The sequence below is a fragment of the Blennius ocellaris genome, assembly GCF_963422515.1.
Source record: "Blennius ocellaris genome assembly, chromosome: 8".
In the NCBI taxonomy this organism is placed as follows: Eukaryota; Metazoa; Chordata; class Actinopteri; order Blenniiformes; family Blenniidae; genus Blennius; species Blennius ocellaris.
In genome coordinates this window covers 12,047,599-12,067,999 of record NC_137657.1, presented here as the reverse complement: position 1 = coordinate 12,067,999, position 20,401 = coordinate 12,047,599, and the positions used below count along the sequence as shown (strand labels likewise).

Genomic DNA, 20,401 nt, shown 5'->3' with positions numbered 1-20,401 from the left:
CACTGAAAAGTCCTGTCCGTGACTGGAGCCCACAGAGATGGAGGGTCCCTGGATCTAAACCTGAATAGAACTTGGGTGCCTATTACGTAACATATATGACATAAAAAGTGGCAAAACAAACAAATTGGAAGCAGAACAGCCACATTGACGACACTGAAATAATGAATTACAGAATAAGACAAAGAGCAATGGCAAAGAAATTATAAGATACTGGGATCTGTTTAAATTTTTTACTCATACAACACAAAATCACTGATTTATTCAAATTAACACATAGGCATTTGACACTGAATCATTTAAATCATGTGTAAACTGAATACTGCTGACAAAGTGCTAAAAACACCATAAACTGTATTATTTATGGGTCTTTTGTTTCTTTTTAAGTCGTAGCTTTGCAGCCAATTTTTTTTTTGTATTATTTTACTGTGTCCTCAATGGGCCACCAGGCACCAATTCATAAATTAACACAGACGCGACTACATTTCCCAGAGAGCCTTGCGCGGCGTGGACGCACTTATCGTGCGTCACACGACAGCACCGTGCGGCGCGGACGAGGACCACAAACAAACGCAAGAAACTGGGGACAACACGTAATTTTACTCGCGAACCAAAGACCCCGAAGCCTTCAGAAGGCGATTTTGTGCTCGTCATCCAGTCAGCGTGTGGACAGTCAACTTAAAGCCCCGAGGTGAGTCGTGACTTTGAAAGATTTTGATAACGCCAAGACAACGTTATGCTAGTGATAGCTAGCTGTCCCGGCTACAATGAATTAACAGCTTCAGTCAGACTCTTTATCTTCACTTTTTAAAGATCTTTGCTTTTTTTTCATTTGTCGTCTGAATGACATAAACCCCTGAACACTCATACTGTCACCCACGTGTTCATCGTTCACATATTCTGGCCTGAATTCGTCAGAATGACTGAAATGCTATTAAATAACATTAACTGAATTATTCAAAAGATATGTTTGTGTCTCAACCAATACTGTGACGATATATTTATGTAATTATGAAACTGAATCCGAGGCGTTATTGGTTTGGCCATTAAAACTAAAAGGAAATACTTGATGTATGTGCCTATTTTACTGCATGTCCTTTTTTTTGTTTTGTTTTGCATCTTAAACAACCATTTTGAAATGTTTTGGTACAGATGAAACATGTTGTCACTCACACATGAGTTACAAAACGTAATTTGAGGGCGTTTCTAATTCTAGCTTTATTCAATATAAATGTCCAAAGCCTGACGTCACAAGTAGAGACTGCCAGCCTCCTTGTCTGAAACGTAAAGCTGGTTCCACATGAGGAGCCTGACAGCTGGAAGCTCTTCCTCCCAGTCCACCTTTATAAATCCTAGAAAGCTCCAGTAAGCCAGCTCTCTGAGTGATCAAACCCAAATGTATATTGTAATATTTTCTTTTAAGACACTACAATTGTTGACACTCTGACATCATCCAGCCTTTGAAAGCTTGATCACACTCGATGTTCTATTTAAAGTCCGCTCACATTTTCCCCCGTTGATGAACTGCAGATGTCGCTGGCTGACGAGCTCCTGGCTGACCTGGAGGAGGCCGGAGATGAGGGGCAGGACGGGCTGTATCCAGAGGGAGATGAAGGGGATAGTGATGGGGAGGCTCCCCAGGGAAGGGTGGACGGTGGGCTGGAGGACATCCCGGAGGAGATGGAGGTGGACTACAGCAAAGCTGAAAGTGTTGCGTCCATTGCAAAGCTTCGCAACAGCAAGCAGGTGAGGAGCATCGTGGGATGGCGTCTTTAAGCCCCATTTCCACCGCACAAAAAGTGCAGGAATGGAGTGGTACGGTCCGGCACGGTTCATGTTTCCCCCCTTCAAGATTTTGGGATTTTCCGGAATTAACCGCTTACAAAGGTTGACACTTTTCGGTCACTGCCGGTGTCTGTCCTTGCGCCGCGTCGGCAGTCTCTTTCTGCAGAGGAAATGCACCAGATTTGGCTCCAGTGACACTTTGCCATACTGCTCCGTCACGCTCCGTTCCATCCCGGCACTTTATGTGGGGTGGAAACGGGGCTTTACAATTCAATGTTTGCTAAAAAAAAAAAAAAAAAGTCACATGTGTTGTGTATAACTTTGCTCCGTGTTCAGTTTTCAGAGATCATTGACAAAATAGCTGTATATATTGGAAAGCAACGCAAGAACTCGGAGGGTGAGTGTTGAACCAGCTCAGGAGCAGTTTCTCACTTAGTCCTTGAACATGATTTACATTATATGTAGTCCTTATTGGGTTTAGATGAGCGTCTCTTGTCTCGTCCTCTAGTGGCCGGTCCTGTGGAGTCGGACCCGGAGTACAGGCTGATCGTCGCCGCCAATAATCTCACGGTGGAGATTGACAATGAGCTCAGTGAGTTGTCCGTCCTGGTGTGCAGACGACACAGGAAAAAAAAAAGGATCAAGTCCCTCTCGTGTGTGACGCTCTTTGTTCCCAACTTGTTTTCAGACATCATTCACAAGTTCACCAGGGACAAGTACTCCAAGAGGTTTCCAGAGCTGGAGTCTCTGGTGCCAGATTCTTTAGATTACATCCGTACAGTCAAGGTGAGTGAAAGTCGAAAGGCGACAAGTCGAGGGGTGATTGTGTCTTTAATTGAATTCATAAATATTAATCAATGCATTGTGATGGCCCTATGGTGCAAATGATACATTTGATGAATTTGTAAATGCTGCTGATATTAATTAATTAATCATTTTATCGATGGCTTTATGCGCTGGACAAAGCAGCGTAGAAGAAGGATGGGTGGCTGTTAGGACCACTTATGGGTGGAAAATAGTGTTTAAAGGAGTGTTTATTACAGTCTTACACCGTTTTTTTTTTTAGAATGTGTGGATATAAAAAGAATGAAAATACAGTTTCATGTTACAGCAGATGTGTTCCGGGTTTGTGGTGTGAAATAGTGTTAAAGACGACATGAAAGAGTTTTGAAATGTAACATCAATAAGGAGTCATTTATATGTAACGATAGGATTAAAATTGTGGTCTTTCTTCCTCTTCTTTTTTTAAAATGTTTAAATTCCGCGGTCTTTGAATATATTTGAATTGGTCACAGGCTCTTATTTTGTGGTTTCTGTTTATATATTTTAATGTACCAAATATGTCTTTTCTTACTCGATACAAATTGTTATACTGGAAGTATTTTGAGATTTAAAGTGAGATGTTAATGGGGGAAAAAGTCCACTGTTTTTTTTTTTTTTTTTTAAGGTTTCAAATGTCTGTCAACAGGATAAAATATTTGTAAAAATCTTGATTTAAATTTTTTTTCCCCCTCACTAAACGTTGTCGTACAGCACCGATGAAAACGATATAACATTACTAGTAATATTTTTTTTTATGAAAGTTTGTTGGGCTGCTTCACAGCCAACCGTTTGGTCAAGGTGCCTCATTTCAGTTATTAAATCATGACTTTTAAAATCTATTTATTGATGCGTTTTGACCAACATGTATTATATTGTTGTTTGCATTGTTAAATTCCTATGTAGGAACTTGGAAACAATCTGGAGAAATGCAAAACCAACGAGACCTTGCAGCAAATTCTTACCAACGCCACCATAATGGTTGTCAGCGTTACAGCTTCAACCACACAGGGGTGAGTTTAACTCCCGCGTGCCGCCGCCGCCGCGCAACAGTATCCGTTGATCGTCGTGAAGTGAAATCTGTCCGCGGTGATTTTTAGGACGATGCTCAGCGAGGAAGAGCTGAACCAGCTGGAGGAGGCGTGTGACATGGCTCTAGAGCTCAACCAGTCCAAACACAGAATCTACGAATACGTAGAATCCAGGATGTCGTTCATCGCCCCAAACCTGTCCATCATCGTCGGAGCGTCCACCGCCGCCAAGATTATGGGTGAGAACGATTTTAGTTTTTTGTTTGTTTTTGGTCGTTTATCCATTTTCCCCCTCGTCACTGTCGCCTCTCGTTGGATTGCAGGCATCGCCGGCGGCCTCACCAACCTGTCCAAGATGCCGGCCTGTAACCTGATGCTGCTGGGCGCCCAGCGGAGGACGCTGTCGGGCTTCAGCAGCACCTCGCTGCTGCCTCACACCGGCTTCATCTACCACTGCGACGTGGTGCAGTCGCTTCCACCCGTCAGTGAACTACGTCAACGTGCTGATGACTCTGAGCCCATTCTTGTCTTTTCTGTTTTGATTCATCTCCGCGTATCATTTCAACCGTCAGGACCTCAGGAGGAAAGCGGCTCGACTGGTGTCGGCGAAATGCACTCTGGCATCCCGGGTGGACAGTTTCCACGAAAGTTCGGACGGGAAGGTGAGTTTTATCACGGATCACACTAATGTAGATTTAATTATCTGGATTAATTTAGAAAAATAAAACAACATCCCATATTTTTTTCCAGGTATTTATACTCCAATAACATAGAAATTGTCTTGAGTACTTAAAGATGTCTGTGTTGATTAGGGCTGCTCAATTAATCGAATTTTAATGGTGATTACGATTTTCACAGTAACTCTTTTCCTTTCTCTCTTTCTCTCTAAAAAAACAAACCATGAGAGCGCAGGCCACACACTGTGTAACACCAAAATACTACCTACCAGGAACCCCGCCTCTCTACAAACTAAAGTTCCCCACTGTGGTGATCACTTCAGGTCACAATTCACCCAGTTACTGTGGGGAATTCAGATTTTGATGACTTATAATCTAAATTTATAAAGAATGAAACGAAAGGATTTAAATATTTGTGTGATGAGTTAACTATGTAAAATATACCGTTTGAAATATATTGGAAAGATTAACTTTTCTATTGTATTTCTTCAGATGCACAACTTTGTGATGAGACTATATTGTCCAAAAAAAAAATGTCCTCCCTGTAAACTTGGAATCAATTAACCAATCACGTTTCCAACCGATTGACTGTCTGCAGGTTGGCTACGACCTCAAAGAAGAGATCGAGAGGAAGTTTGACAAATGGCAGGAGCCGCCGCCGGTGAAGCAGGTCAAACCACTTCCGGCTCCGCTGGACGGACAGAGGAAGAAGAGAGGAGGGAGGAGGTACCGAAAGATGAAGGAACGTCTGGGACTGACTGAGATCAGGAAGCATGCCAACCGGATGACCTTCGCTGAGGTTGGTGACGCTTTTCTCTCCTCCGGCGTATAGTTTTGCTCTAAGCAAGTGTTTCCTTCACGTCGCTGAAGACGTTCCAGCTCTGATCACTCAGCCGCGACCTCGTCACACAACATGAACACGAATGGATAAAAGAACACTTCCAAACATAATTAACAGAGAATGACGTCTCTTCATCCTTGTTTATACTTTTTTACAGAAGAGCAGCTGTTATTTCATCCTGGTCAATCGTCTCCTGTCTTATTGCCACTGACGGGATCGCACTAGTATTTAGTAACTCACAACACCGTTCAGTTACCACAGAGAATTAAAAAAAAAAATACTAGAAAGCGGAGAATCAAAACGTCCTACTCGTGTACAGTTTAGCAAGGTGGCGCCAGGATCTCTTCACTCCAACTGTCTCACGATCCACCGTCATTTGTTTGACGAGTTGCGAGGTGTTGAGCTGCCTGTGTCTGGCGGCGGCGTTTGCAGATTGAGGACGACGCGTACCAGGAGGATCTGGGCTTCAGTCTGGGTCAGCTGGGGAAGAGCGGCAGCGGCAGAGTCCGCCAGGCTCAGGTCAACGAGGCCACCAAGGCCCGGATCTCCAAATCCCTCCAGGTAGCCACACTCGCAGCATCTTGTCGACGCGCTGCCGTCGGCCGACGGCGTGTTTCCCGGCGTCACTCGCGTTTCCATCTGGCTGCTTTCCACCACAGAGAACGTTGCAGAAGCAGAGCATGACGTACGGAGGGAAGTCCACCGTGAGGGATCGCTCCTCGGGAACCAGCTCCAGCGTCGCCTTCACTCCTCTGCAGGTAAAAGACGAGCCGATGCCACGCTGGTCCGTTTCCATGAACCTCGTCACTCCAGCAACACTTGTTTTTTTTGTTTTTTTTCAGCGTGTCGTTCTCGTTATGTGATGTACAAATGGCATGTAGCAGCCGATAATGTAATAACGGCCAGTAACTGAATAATTTTGGCCATTTTGAAGGAAATAAAGCCAATAATGGAAGAGCTTTCCCAACATGTAGCAAAATTGCTAAATGTTTTTTAAAACCATAATTGAGAGCGTGACGACACCATTAGAATTTAGCCTATTTTTGATGTATAGAAAATACAAAATACCTCCAAAAACGGTTTCACTTACAAGAAATGCAGCACTATTTATTTATTATTGCAATTTTGGGTGCAGTTATTCTATTCTGAAAGTTTTCTTTTCAATTGAATGTGTCAACTCGTTACTTTATTGACAGGTGTTGCATTACTGGTTGACGCAATGGGACTCGCCAAGATTTCTTCCTTATACTTTAATATCTGTGTGCATGTATTCCTGTTACTATGATTTATTTTGCTCTCTTGCATCTGCACATCTAAGCAAAACAAAAAAAAGTCCTCAACACGGCTAAAACTAAGACGGCAGGTCTTGAAATGAATTAGTTGTGTTATTCCGTCCCTACATACGGACTCTGAAAGAGCCGTTTCTAAACTGGAACGTGTGGCGACGTAAACATGCCGAGTTGCTGCGCTTTGTCTTGCAGGGCCTGGAGATCGTGAACCCGCAGGCTGCAGAGAAGAAGGTGGCTGAAGCCAACCAGAAATATTTCTCCAACATGGCAGAGTTCGTCAAAGTCAAGAAAGACTCTAAGATGTAAAGAAAATCGTCCTGGACTCGGCCCCGTAAAGTGTTTTTTTTTTTCTTCTTTTTTTGTCACCTTTTTAAATTTTCACCGCCGCACGAATTCTCCCTTGTATTAAAATTGTGAAAAGGCTTTCATAAATGTCACTTGTTTTTTCTTTTTTAAGAATTCACGCGGTGTGATCAATTCAATGGCTATCTACAAGAAATCATTTATGCACCCTGGATTTCCACAATCTGTTCATTTGCTTTTTCTTTTTTTTTTAGATCTGCTTTCATACCTCAAATCAAAGCGGATCTAAAACAAGTGAATCCATATTCCTCGTAGGAGTAACAGGACTTCACACTGACAGTTAATTTCTTAAAAGTATTTATTGAAATTTTACAATCCTGTTATAACCCCATTTTTATGACATCTCCCATGCAGAACCGTGATGAGAAAAAAATTGTAAATACGTCTTGAAATTCACATTTCTTTTGTTTTTTTTTGTAGCAATTCCTTGACTGACCTTCCCTTTCTGAAAACCTTTAAAAGCCCCCAAAAAATAGAATCTATAAAAGGCAAATCTCTCACAACTTTTGCTGCATTTTCCTCCTTCTCCCCCCTCCCTCCCCAATGAAGGCTGAAGACTAACCACACACACATTAACTGTGTTACACATCAGGAGTTTTCACGGTTGATCAAAAAGGGGGGAGGGGGAGACGAGACGAGTCCGAACTCGACCCACCAGTTAAATCTACCACCAGAATATCTCTTTATTTTTTTAGGATTTCTATGTTTCAACTCTACATGTAAACAGTTTGATCAGTGCAACATTCACTGTATCGGGCTTTTCGCTTAAATAGGTGGTAAATTGAACACGGTGGATTTCTAGGAGAGTAGAACAGTAACATAAAGAGAGAAGTTGGGACCCGGGTTTCATATCTAATACTGTGTAAGTAATTATGACTTGATACATTCACTACGCTCAGCGTGGCCTCATTTGATTATTTTCTTTTGAATTGAAAATGACGAGGATCCCTCAGTGGTGGAAGAGTCAAACACCAAGTGGATAAATGTCCCAAACCCTATTTATTTTACAAGTTTATTAATTTGTCACATACATGAAGGCGCCATAATAATGCATTTTTACTTCCGACAGGTTAACTTAAAAACATTTTTTATTTGTAAAGAGAGGGAGTCAGAGACCAGTTCAATTGCATAGCAATTTAATCCATGTCCAATAAGGACTCTTTCCCTGTCACAGGGAGAGGCCCTGTGGTCACTCTCAATCAGCGTTTTAATGGACCAGGACAATATCAATAAAACTATTGATAACTGCTCACTATCTTCAATAGTGACCATATTCACCAGGCATCGTAGGGTCTTAAAAGAAGCCATTCCTACACACCATGAATAAATGTCCACTGGACGTCCCCGTTCTAAACCACCAAATTACAGTAAATACAAGATGGGCAGCTCACGTAATCAAATCCGAGGGTTTTGTTTTGTGTCAAGTCAAAGGCTTCCAGGCTCATGTTGGAGGTGGTACAGAGAATCGTGTCGAAACGGAAAAAAGAAAACAAAACATGAGAAACATGCATGGGGTAGGCTTTCCTAATGCCACATACTGAGTGTGCACACAGACAGGCACAAACGCAGATCTTCGACGGGAGCCCTCCCGGCCCGTGCGGCGCGGCGCGCTTGATCGGGGCCCACGGGGCGTTTTCGCCAATGGCAGCGCGCGACACGGGCGGCGAGGGCTCCGCCGTCGAGATGCAGCCTATACAGACACCAGTCTCCGTGTCGGGAGAGGGTTTCTACTACACATCACAATCTCTATCCACAGTTTGGAGTTCAGTCTCGGAATGTCAACAGCAGCACGTTTTGTCTTTCTCTGTCCTTTTGCGTCCCTCTGTCCGTCACTGCAGGTCCCGGTCCTCCAGGTACCTGTACTCAAAGGTGAACCCCTCCTTCTTCCGCTGGCCCCATTTCTCATAGTCAAAGTAAATGTAAGTGCCCTGCAGGAACAGCAGAAGGGAGAGAAACCGTTAATGAGGTGGACGCCGGGCCGCTCGCCGTCCCCCCGAGGTGTGCTGAAGCTTCACCTGTTCAAACTCGTCAGTGATAGTCTTGGGCTCCTCGTGCCTCTGGAACCACATCATGTACTTGGTGTGAAACCTCCACGACTGCTTCTTCAGAGCCTTGGCAGACAGATACTGAGCCTTGGTGCCCTGAGACAGAGGTCAGAGACGCCGGTGAGCTCAGACGGTTCTGAAGGGCCAGCCAACTACATGAACAGTGACGGTCTCCTCTCAGTACAGGCGGCTGGAAAAAATATCTCCTCGCTAAACCAGAACTCTCCGTCATCGGAATGTTTTGACATGTGGCTTCGTGAGGATGGGCACTTTGAGCTGAAGATCAAACTTTAATATTCACACTTCCAATTCACACCAATACTCTGGCCTCAGGTGACACACACAATTCTGTTCCACCCTCAAATTCTATTCTATTCTTGTTCCTCCTGCAAAGTTAATTCAAGGCGCCTGTATTACGAGAAATCATGTTAAACCTGATTGATCAGAAGAGACCGGGTTCACTGCATATCTTCAGTCACAAACAGAATTCGTGAACAAAAACAATTAACTGATGATATTAAGAACAAACCTGTGGCGATGACCAGTTCTGATCACATCTTTGCCAATCAATGTTGAATTGTGTTTGCCTGCATGTAAAATGCTACACACACTTTGACAGTAAACACTGACATGAAGTGCAGGTTTACCTCCAGGTAGTAAAAGATGAAAAAGAGAGTTTCTGTGGACAGTCTCTGGTAGAACTCTATGGAGTCAGAGTGGTGTGGTGGGATCTGATGGTGAAATGGCAAGGTGGGACACGGGTTCCTCATCAAGTATTGCCTTTAGGACACAACGAAAAAGAAGAAACAATTCAGATGTTATAGCAAATGAAATAAAAATTCAGAACAGCAGCAGCTCACATGGACAGTTTCTATCAGTCAAAACAGAACATGTCCAGGAGTGAAACTGCTTAACATTGTATATATATATATATATATAGATATATAAAAAAAGAAAATGCAGAAAACGACGTCCCTCATAACGTTTTCCAATTTCAGTTCCCACTGTGGCTACTAAATGTAAGTCACGAAAAGGGGTCACGTCACACATTTCTTTTAAAGAATGTAATCTCTAACAGCTGGGAACGTCAGCCTACTTCAACAGGTGCAAATGGTGCATTTGTTGAGACTATTTTCAGCCGCAGAATTGGTGCGTTTGTGTATTCATGGCAGTGGGCTGTTGCATGTGTGGGACTGACCCAAAATAAACGGTGAGATCTTCCAACAAGCCACCTGGAGCAACTCGGGAGATAGAATCTATAGGTGACTATGAAAATACATGGCGTCTGGCCATAAAGCTGATTCAATTTTGTGTTTTTAATGAAGGAAATAACTGCATATCAACCAGAACACAAGTCATTCAAATTTGTCATGGCACACATTTAAAGTGTTTCAATTATCACTTCAATCTCCAATTATAAAATCATCCGCTCGGTTCGGGCAGAAAATAAATATTTGCAGAAGTGATGTTCCCACCGGATCCTCTCCGAGTCAGACGGGTGCGGCATGTGTGTCCACGCAGACTCTTGCATGGCCTGCTGGTACAGCTGGTCTTTGGGGAGAGGGGTTGGGCCCAGTGGACAAACTCCAAGCGAGGGGGGGATGCTGACCTCCGACACGGACGGCTGAGGGACAGCTGGCGTGCCGGGCGCCGCCGACGAACTAGAGAAGATGTCTGAAGACGTAAAATACAGGACGAGTGTTAAACCTCCCGACTGGTGGAGGTGAGGGCTGCCGCCGTGCCGACGGTAGGGACCAGGCGATGCCGAGTGTACCGTTCCGACCTCTGTCCGTAAGATGCAGGTTGGGAATCTCTCCGTCCAGGCCGGACCCCAACGCTGCTCTCTCAGCCATCACCTTCAGAGAGCTGAGCGGCTCGGGAGCCTGGAGGGGGAACCAGACACATTTCACTATCGACCGCTGTGTGAAATCTCAGAGGGCAACTGGACAGGACCGTCTGTTTTTCACAGAACAGCAATTAATTCATCTATAAAACATATCCTGAACATTAATTACAGAAAGAAAGAATGACCAACTGCATATGTTAGATCGACTCTCAGGTGAAACCAAACCAAAAATCTAAAGGACTCATTTTCCCCCCTTTTTAATTCAAATCAAACTGCTCTGAGCGAAAGTCTTTCATTGTGCTTCGCCGAACAAGACGAGTCCAAACCTTCCTGAACCAGGCCGGAGCTTTATCTCATATGAGAGCTTCTGCCTTTTTGTATACCAAGTAGCCAACAGGAGAGGTTTGTAGGCAGCTGGTGATATTTGGATCAATCTATTTGCAGCAATGCTCTACTGAGATCCACCAAAGAAAAGAATCCAAGAGACTAAACTTTCTGGCACCAGCAGAATCCCAGGAGTTTAAGAAAGAAAAAAAAAAAAAAGACTGTTCTTTTCTTTTCGATTCACACTTCCCATGTACGAGCAGATTTTATGTTAAGATGATGACGGAAACTGGATCTACTAGCTCTTGATGTCCATTTGCTGTGTGGTGATGATGATAAAAGATCAGGCTCATCTCAGTGTTTAAACTTTCCCATGGTTCTGCCTGTAAACCTGACAGATTTGCGGCAGTGCGTCTCACCTTGAGAACCTCAGAGGCCTGTGTGTAGGAGTGAGGCCCGTTGAGGAGGCTCCCTCCGCCCGGTGTGCTGTCTGAGAACGAGGGGGACGGAGAGCTGGGAGGCAGGGTGATGGAGCTGATTAAACTGGGACCGTTGTCCATCCTGCGCGGGGCAGAGAGTAAACACAGCAGGTAAGAGGTCGGCAGGGCGAGAACGAGTGGAGGACGTGAAGATTCAGCGGGACGGCGAGCGGATGACTCACGGCTGACTGGTGGAGGAACTGAGGGACGAGGGCTGGCTGCTTTGTGACTGGCTCGGTGTGCTTAGAGCTGATTCCGTGGAGCTCTCTGCCACGACAGCACTGTAACCTGAGAGCAGGTGACGAAGAGGTCGGAAGATAACTCATTCATTACAAGGGGGGGGAAAAAAAAAAAAAAAAAAGGCAGTAAAACCACCATAAGGGGGAGAAGAAGTGGACCTACTTGTGCTTCCATTCTGCTTTAATCCGCTTGGTGGTCGCGCGGGGGCGGCATTCACTCCCCCGACCACACCGACGCCGCCGCCGTTGCCTCCCATCATGCCTACGACGCCGGCGGTCGTGCTGACGGAACTTGGCGGCACTTGAGAGGTACCGGGGGCCACGCTTTGTCCGGAAACCAGGCCCAAAATGCTCCCGCTCAGAGAGTTGTGAGCCGGGCTGGAGCCAAGCAGGCCGAGCCCCGTGCCCGCCCCGTTGGTTGTGACTCCACTGGAGCCAGAGGTGGGAATGGAAGCGCTGCTCTCCACTGAAATGCTGGACTGTGTGGTGCCGCTCAGACCCAGGCCTCCCGATGCTGCTGCCTGAGCGTACGGGGCAGGCGTGGACCCCGAGATGAGCCCCGCCATTGTGTTTAGAGGTGAAGGATGGCCACCGAGACCTAAACCCGTCATTTGGTTGGCACTGCTGGTTCCCGTCATGCCCACTTTGCTCAACCCCAGTCCCAGCCCCAGCCCGAGGCTGGTTGCTGGACTGGGCCCGGATATGGGCTGAGACTGAGAGTTGGGAGCTGATGAGGTCGGCGTGCTGGGCGTCGGGAGGGAGGGGGCGCTGGAAGCTGGGAGGAGGGGGTTGGTGGGCGGGCTCGGGGTGTTGTTTGTGGGGACTGAGGGTTTTGTCTGAGGTGCCTGCTGCTGTGGCTGGTTTGGGGGCTGAGATGTTTGCTGCTGCTGCTGTTGCTGCGCAGGCTGATGCTGATGTTGCTGCACCGCGCTGCTGAAACTCCCTATAAGGCTGCTGCTCGTGGGAACCGCGGGAATGCCTCCGACAACACTCGCCATGGACACAAGGGAGGAGGATGAGGACGACCCGGAGGTGGTGGAGGACGAGAAGGAGGATAGCAACGACGGGGTGCCGTTCTTCACGGGTGACTGAAAGGGACAGAGCGCCAGAACGAGGGACAAACAAAACTGTTTAAGCAGGCAAAGACAAAAATATAACATGTCCAAGAACAGTACACTGTGAGCTTTGAAGGCCCATTTAAGCAGGGAATAGCACAAACAACACCATAAGCCCCCGGCCATGGTCCCACAGAGGAAAACTGACATTTCAGTGCCTGAGAGGCCGAAACCTTTCAGGCACCGCGACTCTTCAGGACCAGGGGTGAAGAGCGCTGCGCTATAAACTGATCATTTACTAACACAGCACAGATGAGAGCCACTCACCTGACTAACTTCACTGTCTGTCGACCGTCCCCTTTTCTTATCGTCCTCTGAGTTCTCCTATAGGAGGAGATACCTTGATATGACAATCCACTTTTGAAATGTCATTTCAGCATACTGACCAGTGGATTAGAACACAAAGGGGCTGAGGAATGAGGCTAACAAATGCAGAATTACAGAGAATGATATGTGCAGAAATTGTGTCACTTTATTTAATGGAATCCCTTGAACAGTCGGGAGGTTTTAAATGATCTAAAGAAAGGGACTTACAGCAGTGCATGTTGCCGGGGATGGAGGGATGGGCGACGAGGAGGTGGTGGAAGTGGGAGTGCTGCTAGAGTGGAGATACATCTCATCTTCCACGTTGCCCTGACCCGACGGAGAAGTCGCAACTAATGCTGCAGCTGTCAAAAGAAGAAAAGACAAGAGAGGCCCGTGTCACACGTCATAATATGCAAATAAATCCAAGAGGCATCCCAACAACACCAGAGTAATCCACTCACGGATGTCTTCCAGGTCTAAATCGTCATACAAAAATTCGTTCTCCTCGAAGTCGGGGTCCTGGGAAGAGTCGATGTAATATTCAACATCATCCTTGATCTTTTGGATTGCATCCACTGGCACCGAGTCGTTGTCCAGCATTCGTAAAATGGTCTCCAACATGCGAATGTGGAATCGATGTCTCTCGATCAACCGCTTGAGCTCATCAATACGATCTTGCTTCTGCGGTTAAGCAGAGGAGAGACATTTGGTTCACAACAGTTCCATCAAACGTCGTCGGCAGAAATGATGCCAGAGAGTTTAGAACCAATGAGTTGCGAGCACTCACCTCTTTGTCACCTTTCTTTTTTCTCGTTTGAACTGAGAGAGATTCCACTTCACTTTCAAACTGATCCACCTGCATATTTAAAGTGTCTATTGTATTCTGAAAATTAGGAGGAGAGAAAAGTGTTCATGGTTTAAAAAGCTTTATTTTTCAACTTTTTAATTTCCCCACGAGCACAAAACTGAAGAGTTTAACCGAAAGGTGTGAAAAGTTAAAAAATAATGACGAATGTATTACCGTTAGCCACTGTCCCGTTTCCTCCTTTTCCCTCTGCGCTGGATCCACCTTCTGAGCCAGCCCTAAACCTTCTTTAGAGTACGCTTTTGTTTTTGTTTCACGTTCCACCACCTTGAACCGCTCCATTTGCTGAAGAGAGAAAACATCGCAGAAACTGTTTATTTTCAAGTTGGAAACAGTTCGTGAAGTACAACATTAAGCTCAGACTTAGTTGAAAACACCGTGGAGGAAAAGTCGTACCGTTTCTATGAGTTTGCGGTTCTCGACTAGCTGCCTTTTGTCTTTGATCTCGTTTGAGGCCACCCATGTTTTTATCTGATCCCTCAATCGCTGCAAGAAGAAGGATCACCAACATATTAAAGATACACAGCCAATTTGAACACACATGTTTGATCAAGAGGGCTTACTGTTGTACCTGTAGCTTTTTAATCTCTTTCTTGAGGTCTGCCTCATATTTTTCCTTCTGATTTGCATTGGCTGCATTGTGAAGCTGAAATGCAATTTAAAAAACAAAACAAAAAAAAACAATCGGACAGATTGCATTTTGCTGCATGGGTTACTGGATAGTTAGGAGTGCAATATGCCATGCTTAACTGTTCTTACCTTTTGCCAGATATCTTCAAACTGTTCTACACCTTCTGCTACTTTTTTCAAACATCTATCGATCTCACCTACAGAGATACAAGATGCAGAGCCACATCAGTCCCCGTAAATCCACGGAGCGACAAAATCCCTTCTCAACTTTGACAAAATAACAGGAACAAAGCCAGATGTGCTCAGTTTGAGGCTTTGAGCTCGATCCAGCTCAACAGGACTGAATACTACTACTTCATCAACTGTCTTACCTTGAAGTTTTCTCTTGTCAGCCATGGCTCTGACTACGACAATGTCCACATTCCGTCTGTCACCACGTTAACTGTGCAAAAAAAAAGAACCGTGTATCAATGCACAGTGGAAGTGAGTCAAAATCCCTCCAACAGCAGAGCCAGCGCATCGGCTTCCAGAACTCAGTTTAGCTGGACGTCAAGCAGCACAAGCACCATCGCCGCGTCGCAAATTTAAACACGCCCGCACACAACCCCTGCTCGGACACTCGCTGAACGATGCACCACCTCGAAAGCAAATCATCCCGTTGTTGATCACAACACGGCTGACATGGTTGTCAGCTAAAATTAGCCACCTAGCGAGCTAGCGCTAATGCTAGCACGTAGCTTAGCTCATCCACCTCGCTCGGTTACAAACTGGCCCGTTTCAAAACCAAATACCACGGAGCGGGTTGATGGAATGATACCGTATTCATGCATCATCTACTTGGGGTCCGGTACGGTAATTATGATGTGGTTACACGATGTGAACAGCAGAATATACCAAAATCCGCTCTAATCGTTAACCTGCGAGCTAATGTGGCTAACTGTCAGGCTAATGCATAAAATGCTAGCTAGCAGCTTAGCTAGTCCAGCTAGCCACATTTAGGAAAAAGGGAAACTGGGTCAAGCCGACCGCCGAGATTTATACTTGTGCAAGACATTTACCTAGGGTATGGGCTTTCGTGTGTCTTTTTTCAAATAGAGCCAAAACTAATTCCAGAAAGTCTTCTTTACTTCCAAATTGTATTTTCTTTTCGACCAGCTCGTTCACTGTAATGTAGCTGAAGATGGACGGTAACTAAGATCCCACCTCCGCGGCCAGAGCCCGCCCTAAATCCAATCTCTGTCATCTCACTGGACATAGTTCACGCCTGTCACTGAGAGACTTCCGCTGAAATCAAGACCAGCTATTGGTCGATCGGCACCACGTGATCAGCGACGCACAAAATTGTGTCTGGTGGTCTGCTCACGCTTTTATTTAAATTTCATTCCAAATCAGATTTATTTATTTTTTATTTGTGCATTTTGAGATTCAACTTAATCCTTTGTAGGGAACTGATAGGCTCAGACATTTCAGTTTAAATAAACTTTATAATGTTAATTAATATTAGAGGTTAATAAGTTGTTTATTTTTAAATTATTTTCACCGATTAAAATCAAAAAGTGCTATACATAAAATAGGAGCACTAAAATAACATAAGATAACATAATTTCATTAAAATAGTCTTTGATAAAGGTTTAATCCAACCAAAATCACAGATATTCATCACCAAAAAGCACTACAAAGCACCACAGGAGATCCTTCTGTCCTGTGGCCATCAGCCTTTTTTGTAAATAGTGTTTTGTGCTACTAGTGTCTTTTTAGTTTTTTCTGTGCTTATATCAGTCACCTTTAAGCCTTGTGTAGACTAATATTTAATATTTATTAATTTGATTTTTATCAAGATTCATTTGATATCTTAACTTTTTTTCTATTTATTATATTGCATCCTGTATGGAGCAACACAAAAGAATTTCCTTTGGGGATTAATAAAATATTTTTCTTCTCTATCCTAGTTAAACAATTTCGGTTTAAGGATTTCAAGGTATTTATCCCATGGATTTCAGAAACATATTGTGTCATCTTTTCACTGCATCCCACAACAAATGAAGGTGGATTAAATCATGAGGTAATTATAAAAATATAAAAACTATCCCAAATGTAGAAAATGATATAGCAGACTTTTTTTTATTCTTCAAACAGTGGGAATTCACAAAGGCTTAACTTATGCCAAAGTTTAGCACAACCTCTTGTGTCAGTTACCAAAGATGGTCACTTCCCTTATAAAGGGTTAATAACAACTGAGTGTACAGACTGATGTCGCCATAAACTCCAAATCATAGGTTATGCATAGTATTTGCATCTCAGAGGATAAAGGAACTTGTGTTAAGTAAAGGTTTTCCTGAGATAATGAGTTCATAGAAATGGGTGATCACAGTGAGTTTTGGTAACCAAACCGGAATCAGGTGATCTCGGGATGAGAATGAACATGTGTGACGAATCTCAAGAAATGACTTTGAAGCATTTGAGAAATATTTAATTGACAATAATAAAACTGCAAAATAAGGAAATAAAAGTTACAAGCCAGGCTACGAAAATGTGCGGTTGCTTCAATTTCGATAACGAACTAGTACATCAACAATAACAACTTTCCTTTTTGACTGTACACTGCTCGTAGTTGATGACTGTCAGGACGTATCAAGGCAAAATATCAAACTCCAGAAGAATATTTACAAAACAAACCTATGGATGAGACGAATTCAATCAGTTTGCACCCACAAGTAAAAACACACATTGTGCAAAGCCAGACTGAAGAAAGAGATTCCTATTATATCACATCCTCGGTCGTGCCTCGATCAGTGGGACAGAGAGGTCGGGCTGGGCATTTCTCCAAACTGTGTTTCTGACAACACCGACATGTCGGCTTCAGCCTGTGAAGAGGAACAGAAACCCAGTCAACTGAGAGTATTTATTCTTTATTTAATATTAGGTTTGGGGCCGTAGACCGCTGATTTGGATAAAGAAATGTATCTTACTAAGACAACAAGGAAAAACTGCAACACGACAGTATATGCTGTGTTCAACTCTGTCAGCATTTCAATGCAAACAAGTGTAATTTCAGGAACTACAACAGTTCCTGGTCGCTCTTTAACCACCTGCTGATCTTTATCCTTTTCTTGCCGCGGGATTCGATGCCTCTTCTTCTTTGGCACGGCCGAGTGATGCGGCGCCACAGACCCGCTCGAACCAGAAACACCGTTGGGCTTTTCATCCTCCAGTCCAGCAGCAGGATCCAGACCGATTCCAGACTCATCCTGAAACAGATAATCAGGGGACATTTTTCGAATAAAGTGGCATCTAGTGAGACTAGAATAAACCTATTTGTTGTGATATGGTACAAACGAATATATTTGGTTTGTTGCAACAGATGACCACCAGGCAGAGTCATCAAAACCCCAATGATCCATAGTTCTGCTTTTTAAAATGTGGGCATATTTCTCTTTTTGAAAAGAAATATTGTAATTTTCTAATCCGAAGATTCAATATTTGTTTTACATACACAATAATCTGGTCATTGGTATATGAAATGATACAAAACCAATGGCGAAGGGATTCAAGTAATGAACAGATCAGATAATCAGCTGTCTGGGGAATCAGACGTGGAGCTCAAATCCATCGTCACACCCTATTTAGAGGCTTCCATGGGTGAATGTGAACATGGAAGATAATGTAAGAAATGTTTTCTGTTTCCCCATGAAATCCCTCCAGATTGCTCTCAGAAAATCTACAAACCCCTTCTCCCATTGCTGATTTGCACAAAATATTACAGTGAAGCCAAAACCGTTTCTCTCCAACATACCAAAGAAGGAGCATTCAAATTAGAAGCACTAAGTAGTTTCTTAAGTCTTGTTTAGATTCTTTCTAGAGTCTCGTTGTGGTTTTATTTGGCACTAGAAATGTAAATGATGACCTAAGAGGCTCAATGCCCCGTTTTCTACAGAAAAAGTCAGTAACAAAGAACATCAAACACCAAAATATGATCATAGAATTAAAAAAGTGAGGTTACAACATTTACTTCAACGTCACATTTGTCAATAGTCCTTACCTCAAGCAGTATAGTGAGCTGAGCATTTCTATAATCATCCCCATGACCATCTAACGTTTTCATGAGAAACCTGTGAACAAAAATAGACATGAAGTGGGAAACGTCCCGAGAAATTGTATTTGTAAGTGATTGTAAGAAGCCACTATACCGTCTTTCTTTTTTCAAGCGCCGTGTGACTCTCTGTGCTTGGTGAAGGCGACCCAAAATCTTCTGATTTACCTGAACCAAGTAAATACACTTTAATTATATGGTGTAAGAAACAAATAATAAGCCTCCATATTGTTATGTTATATCAGCAATTCAAAATCTGAAAGATTACAGTAGTAAAAAAAAAAAAAAAAAAAACATTTATATAATCACATCGAATTGACAACAGATGTCAAGCATCAAGCGTTTAAAAAACTTTTTTTTTTCAAATGACATATAGTGTGCACAATGACATACATGGGATGTTTAAACACCTGTTCAATTTCTTTACACCTCCTGCTCAGAGCCAGATATTTTCTTTTATCAAGAGCTCTTCTCTCTTCGTCCTCTTGTGCTGTGTTCTCTAGAAGCTCATTGCTTCCCGGTCCCAGTTCCACCTGAAGAAACCAAACATGTTTCTGAATAAAAGTTTTGTTTTGTTTTGTGTGCTGTTGTCTAAACTATTGCACCTTTGTATTATCAAACTCTAAAATAACAAAAACGGAGACATCTGAAACATGCTATTTCGACATGAGTCAGACTTAATATTGTTCAACCCACCATACATACTAGGCAGTTTTTGTCAACTAAAAAGTAACACATTGGTTGGAATATGACATAACATTCATATAAGTAATAGGAATATTGTAAATGTAGGCTAACCCAGCTTAGTGACTTTACCTCTCCAGGTCCCAGCTCCACACCACCAGGCTCCAGCTCTGCCTCCAGGATGTGTCCTCCAAACAAAGGAGGCAGGGCCAAACCAGAGAAATCCTCCATCATTTGGAAACCAACAAGTTCCTCTGGAATTAAAAACAAACATTTCTTTAAACATAAACTAAGTGTTTCTTTGGCAACAAGTTATTTTCTATAGATGACTACTGACTGACTATAAGTCTACACCTTAAATAAACTAAAGAATTGCTAGAATATGACTGAAGAACTTAAAATTGACAACTTAACAACTGTGAGCTCGGCAACATTGTTGGAGGATGTGTGATTTGCAAAATGTGGACCAGTTACATGTTTTCTGACCGGTGGTCGACTGACGATATTTTGGAAACATATAAACAACATTAGAAAAACAATTTTGGGATGTGAAATTCTAAAGACATTCCTTGTAATGAACGAACCTAGGGAAATTTTAAAACATAGTCATGAGAGAAAACCCATTACTGCTCACAATTTTACTTGCTGCAATGGTTGGATATTGTACAAGAAATTTATTTGAGGGAGATATGAACCTACATTATAAGGTTGAAAGAGAATACCTTCCATAAAGGTTTAAGAAAAGTGGCAAGCGACACCAGTTAGATAAAGCATAATATGGGTCACATGTTTTGCTCGTAGTACTTACATTACAGCAACTGATGAGGCTTCAAAGATTCGCAGCAAACGGTTTCATCATCAAATTCAGTACAAGACTGGTATTTAGCTCAATCTATTTACTAAAGTTAAAGGAAATCCAGTGCGCATTAATCTTAAGGTGAACAAAGAACCTTCACTTCCCACTTTTTGAATCTTT

At 43.4% G+C, this 20,401-nt stretch overlaps 3 protein-coding genes across 4 annotated transcripts; 1 reads left to right on the top strand and 2 right to left on the bottom strand.

Annotated features, from left to right (window-relative positions):
• The first annotated feature begins 551 nt into the window (after nucleotides 1–551).
• On the top strand, nucleotides 552–6,854 carry prpf31 (PRP31 pre-mRNA processing factor 31 homolog (yeast)). The gene is made up of 13 exons (XM_080500887.1): nucleotides 552–688; nucleotides 1,528–1,743; nucleotides 2,119–2,179; nucleotides 2,291–2,374; nucleotides 2,471–2,568; nucleotides 3,508–3,614; nucleotides 3,702–3,871; nucleotides 3,956–4,113; nucleotides 4,205–4,294; nucleotides 4,908–5,108; nucleotides 5,583–5,711; nucleotides 5,810–5,908; nucleotides 6,632–6,854. Exons 2-13 carry the CDS (start codon nucleotides 1,528–1,530, stop codon nucleotides 6,743–6,745), a joined length of 1,527 nt encoding a protein of 508 aa, XP_080357013.1. The 5' UTR covers nucleotides 552–688; the 3' UTR covers nucleotides 6,746–6,854.
• Nucleotides 6,855–8,484: 1,630 nt separating this feature from the next.
• Nucleotides 8,485–15,837, bottom strand: cnot3a (CCR4-NOT transcription complex, subunit 3a). Its single transcript, XM_080500886.1, has 18 exons — nucleotides 15,710–15,837; nucleotides 15,023–15,093; nucleotides 14,781–14,848; nucleotides 14,593–14,667; nucleotides 14,418–14,507; nucleotides 14,178–14,306; nucleotides 13,944–14,039; nucleotides 13,618–13,837; nucleotides 13,385–13,518; nucleotides 13,118–13,174; nucleotides 11,899–12,823; nucleotides 11,679–11,784; nucleotides 11,437–11,578; nucleotides 10,631–10,730; nucleotides 10,323–10,521; nucleotides 9,495–9,627; nucleotides 8,818–8,943; nucleotides 8,485–8,730 (listed from the first exon to the last, which is right to left on the bottom strand). The coding sequence occupies exons 2-18, from the start codon at nucleotides 15,045–15,047 to the stop codon at nucleotides 8,632–8,634; spliced, it is 2,724 nt and encodes a 907-aa protein (XP_080357012.1). The 5' UTR covers nucleotides 15,048–15,093; nucleotides 15,710–15,837; the 3' UTR covers nucleotides 8,485–8,631.
• A 1,340-nt stretch (nucleotides 15,838–17,177) lies between these two features.
• On the bottom strand, nucleotides 17,178–20,388 carry tfpt (TCF3 (E2A) fusion partner). 2 transcript variants are annotated; one of them, XM_080501226.1, is made up of 7 exons: nucleotides 20,234–20,388; nucleotides 19,558–19,679; nucleotides 19,152–19,274; nucleotides 18,839–18,909; nucleotides 18,691–18,760; nucleotides 17,738–17,899; nucleotides 17,178–17,515 (listed from the first exon to the last, which is right to left on the bottom strand). In XM_080501226.1, exons 2-7 carry the CDS (start codon nucleotides 19,657–19,659, stop codon nucleotides 17,441–17,443), a joined length of 603 nt encoding a protein of 200 aa, XP_080357352.1. In that variant the 5' UTR covers nucleotides 19,660–19,679; nucleotides 20,234–20,388; the 3' UTR covers nucleotides 17,178–17,440. The 2 variants fall into 2 exon arrangements, with proteins under 2 accessions (XP_080357352.1, XP_080357353.1); XM_080501227.1 differs by having other exon boundaries at nucleotides 17,741–17,899.
• Between the last annotated feature and the right edge of the window lie 13 nt (nucleotides 20,389–20,401).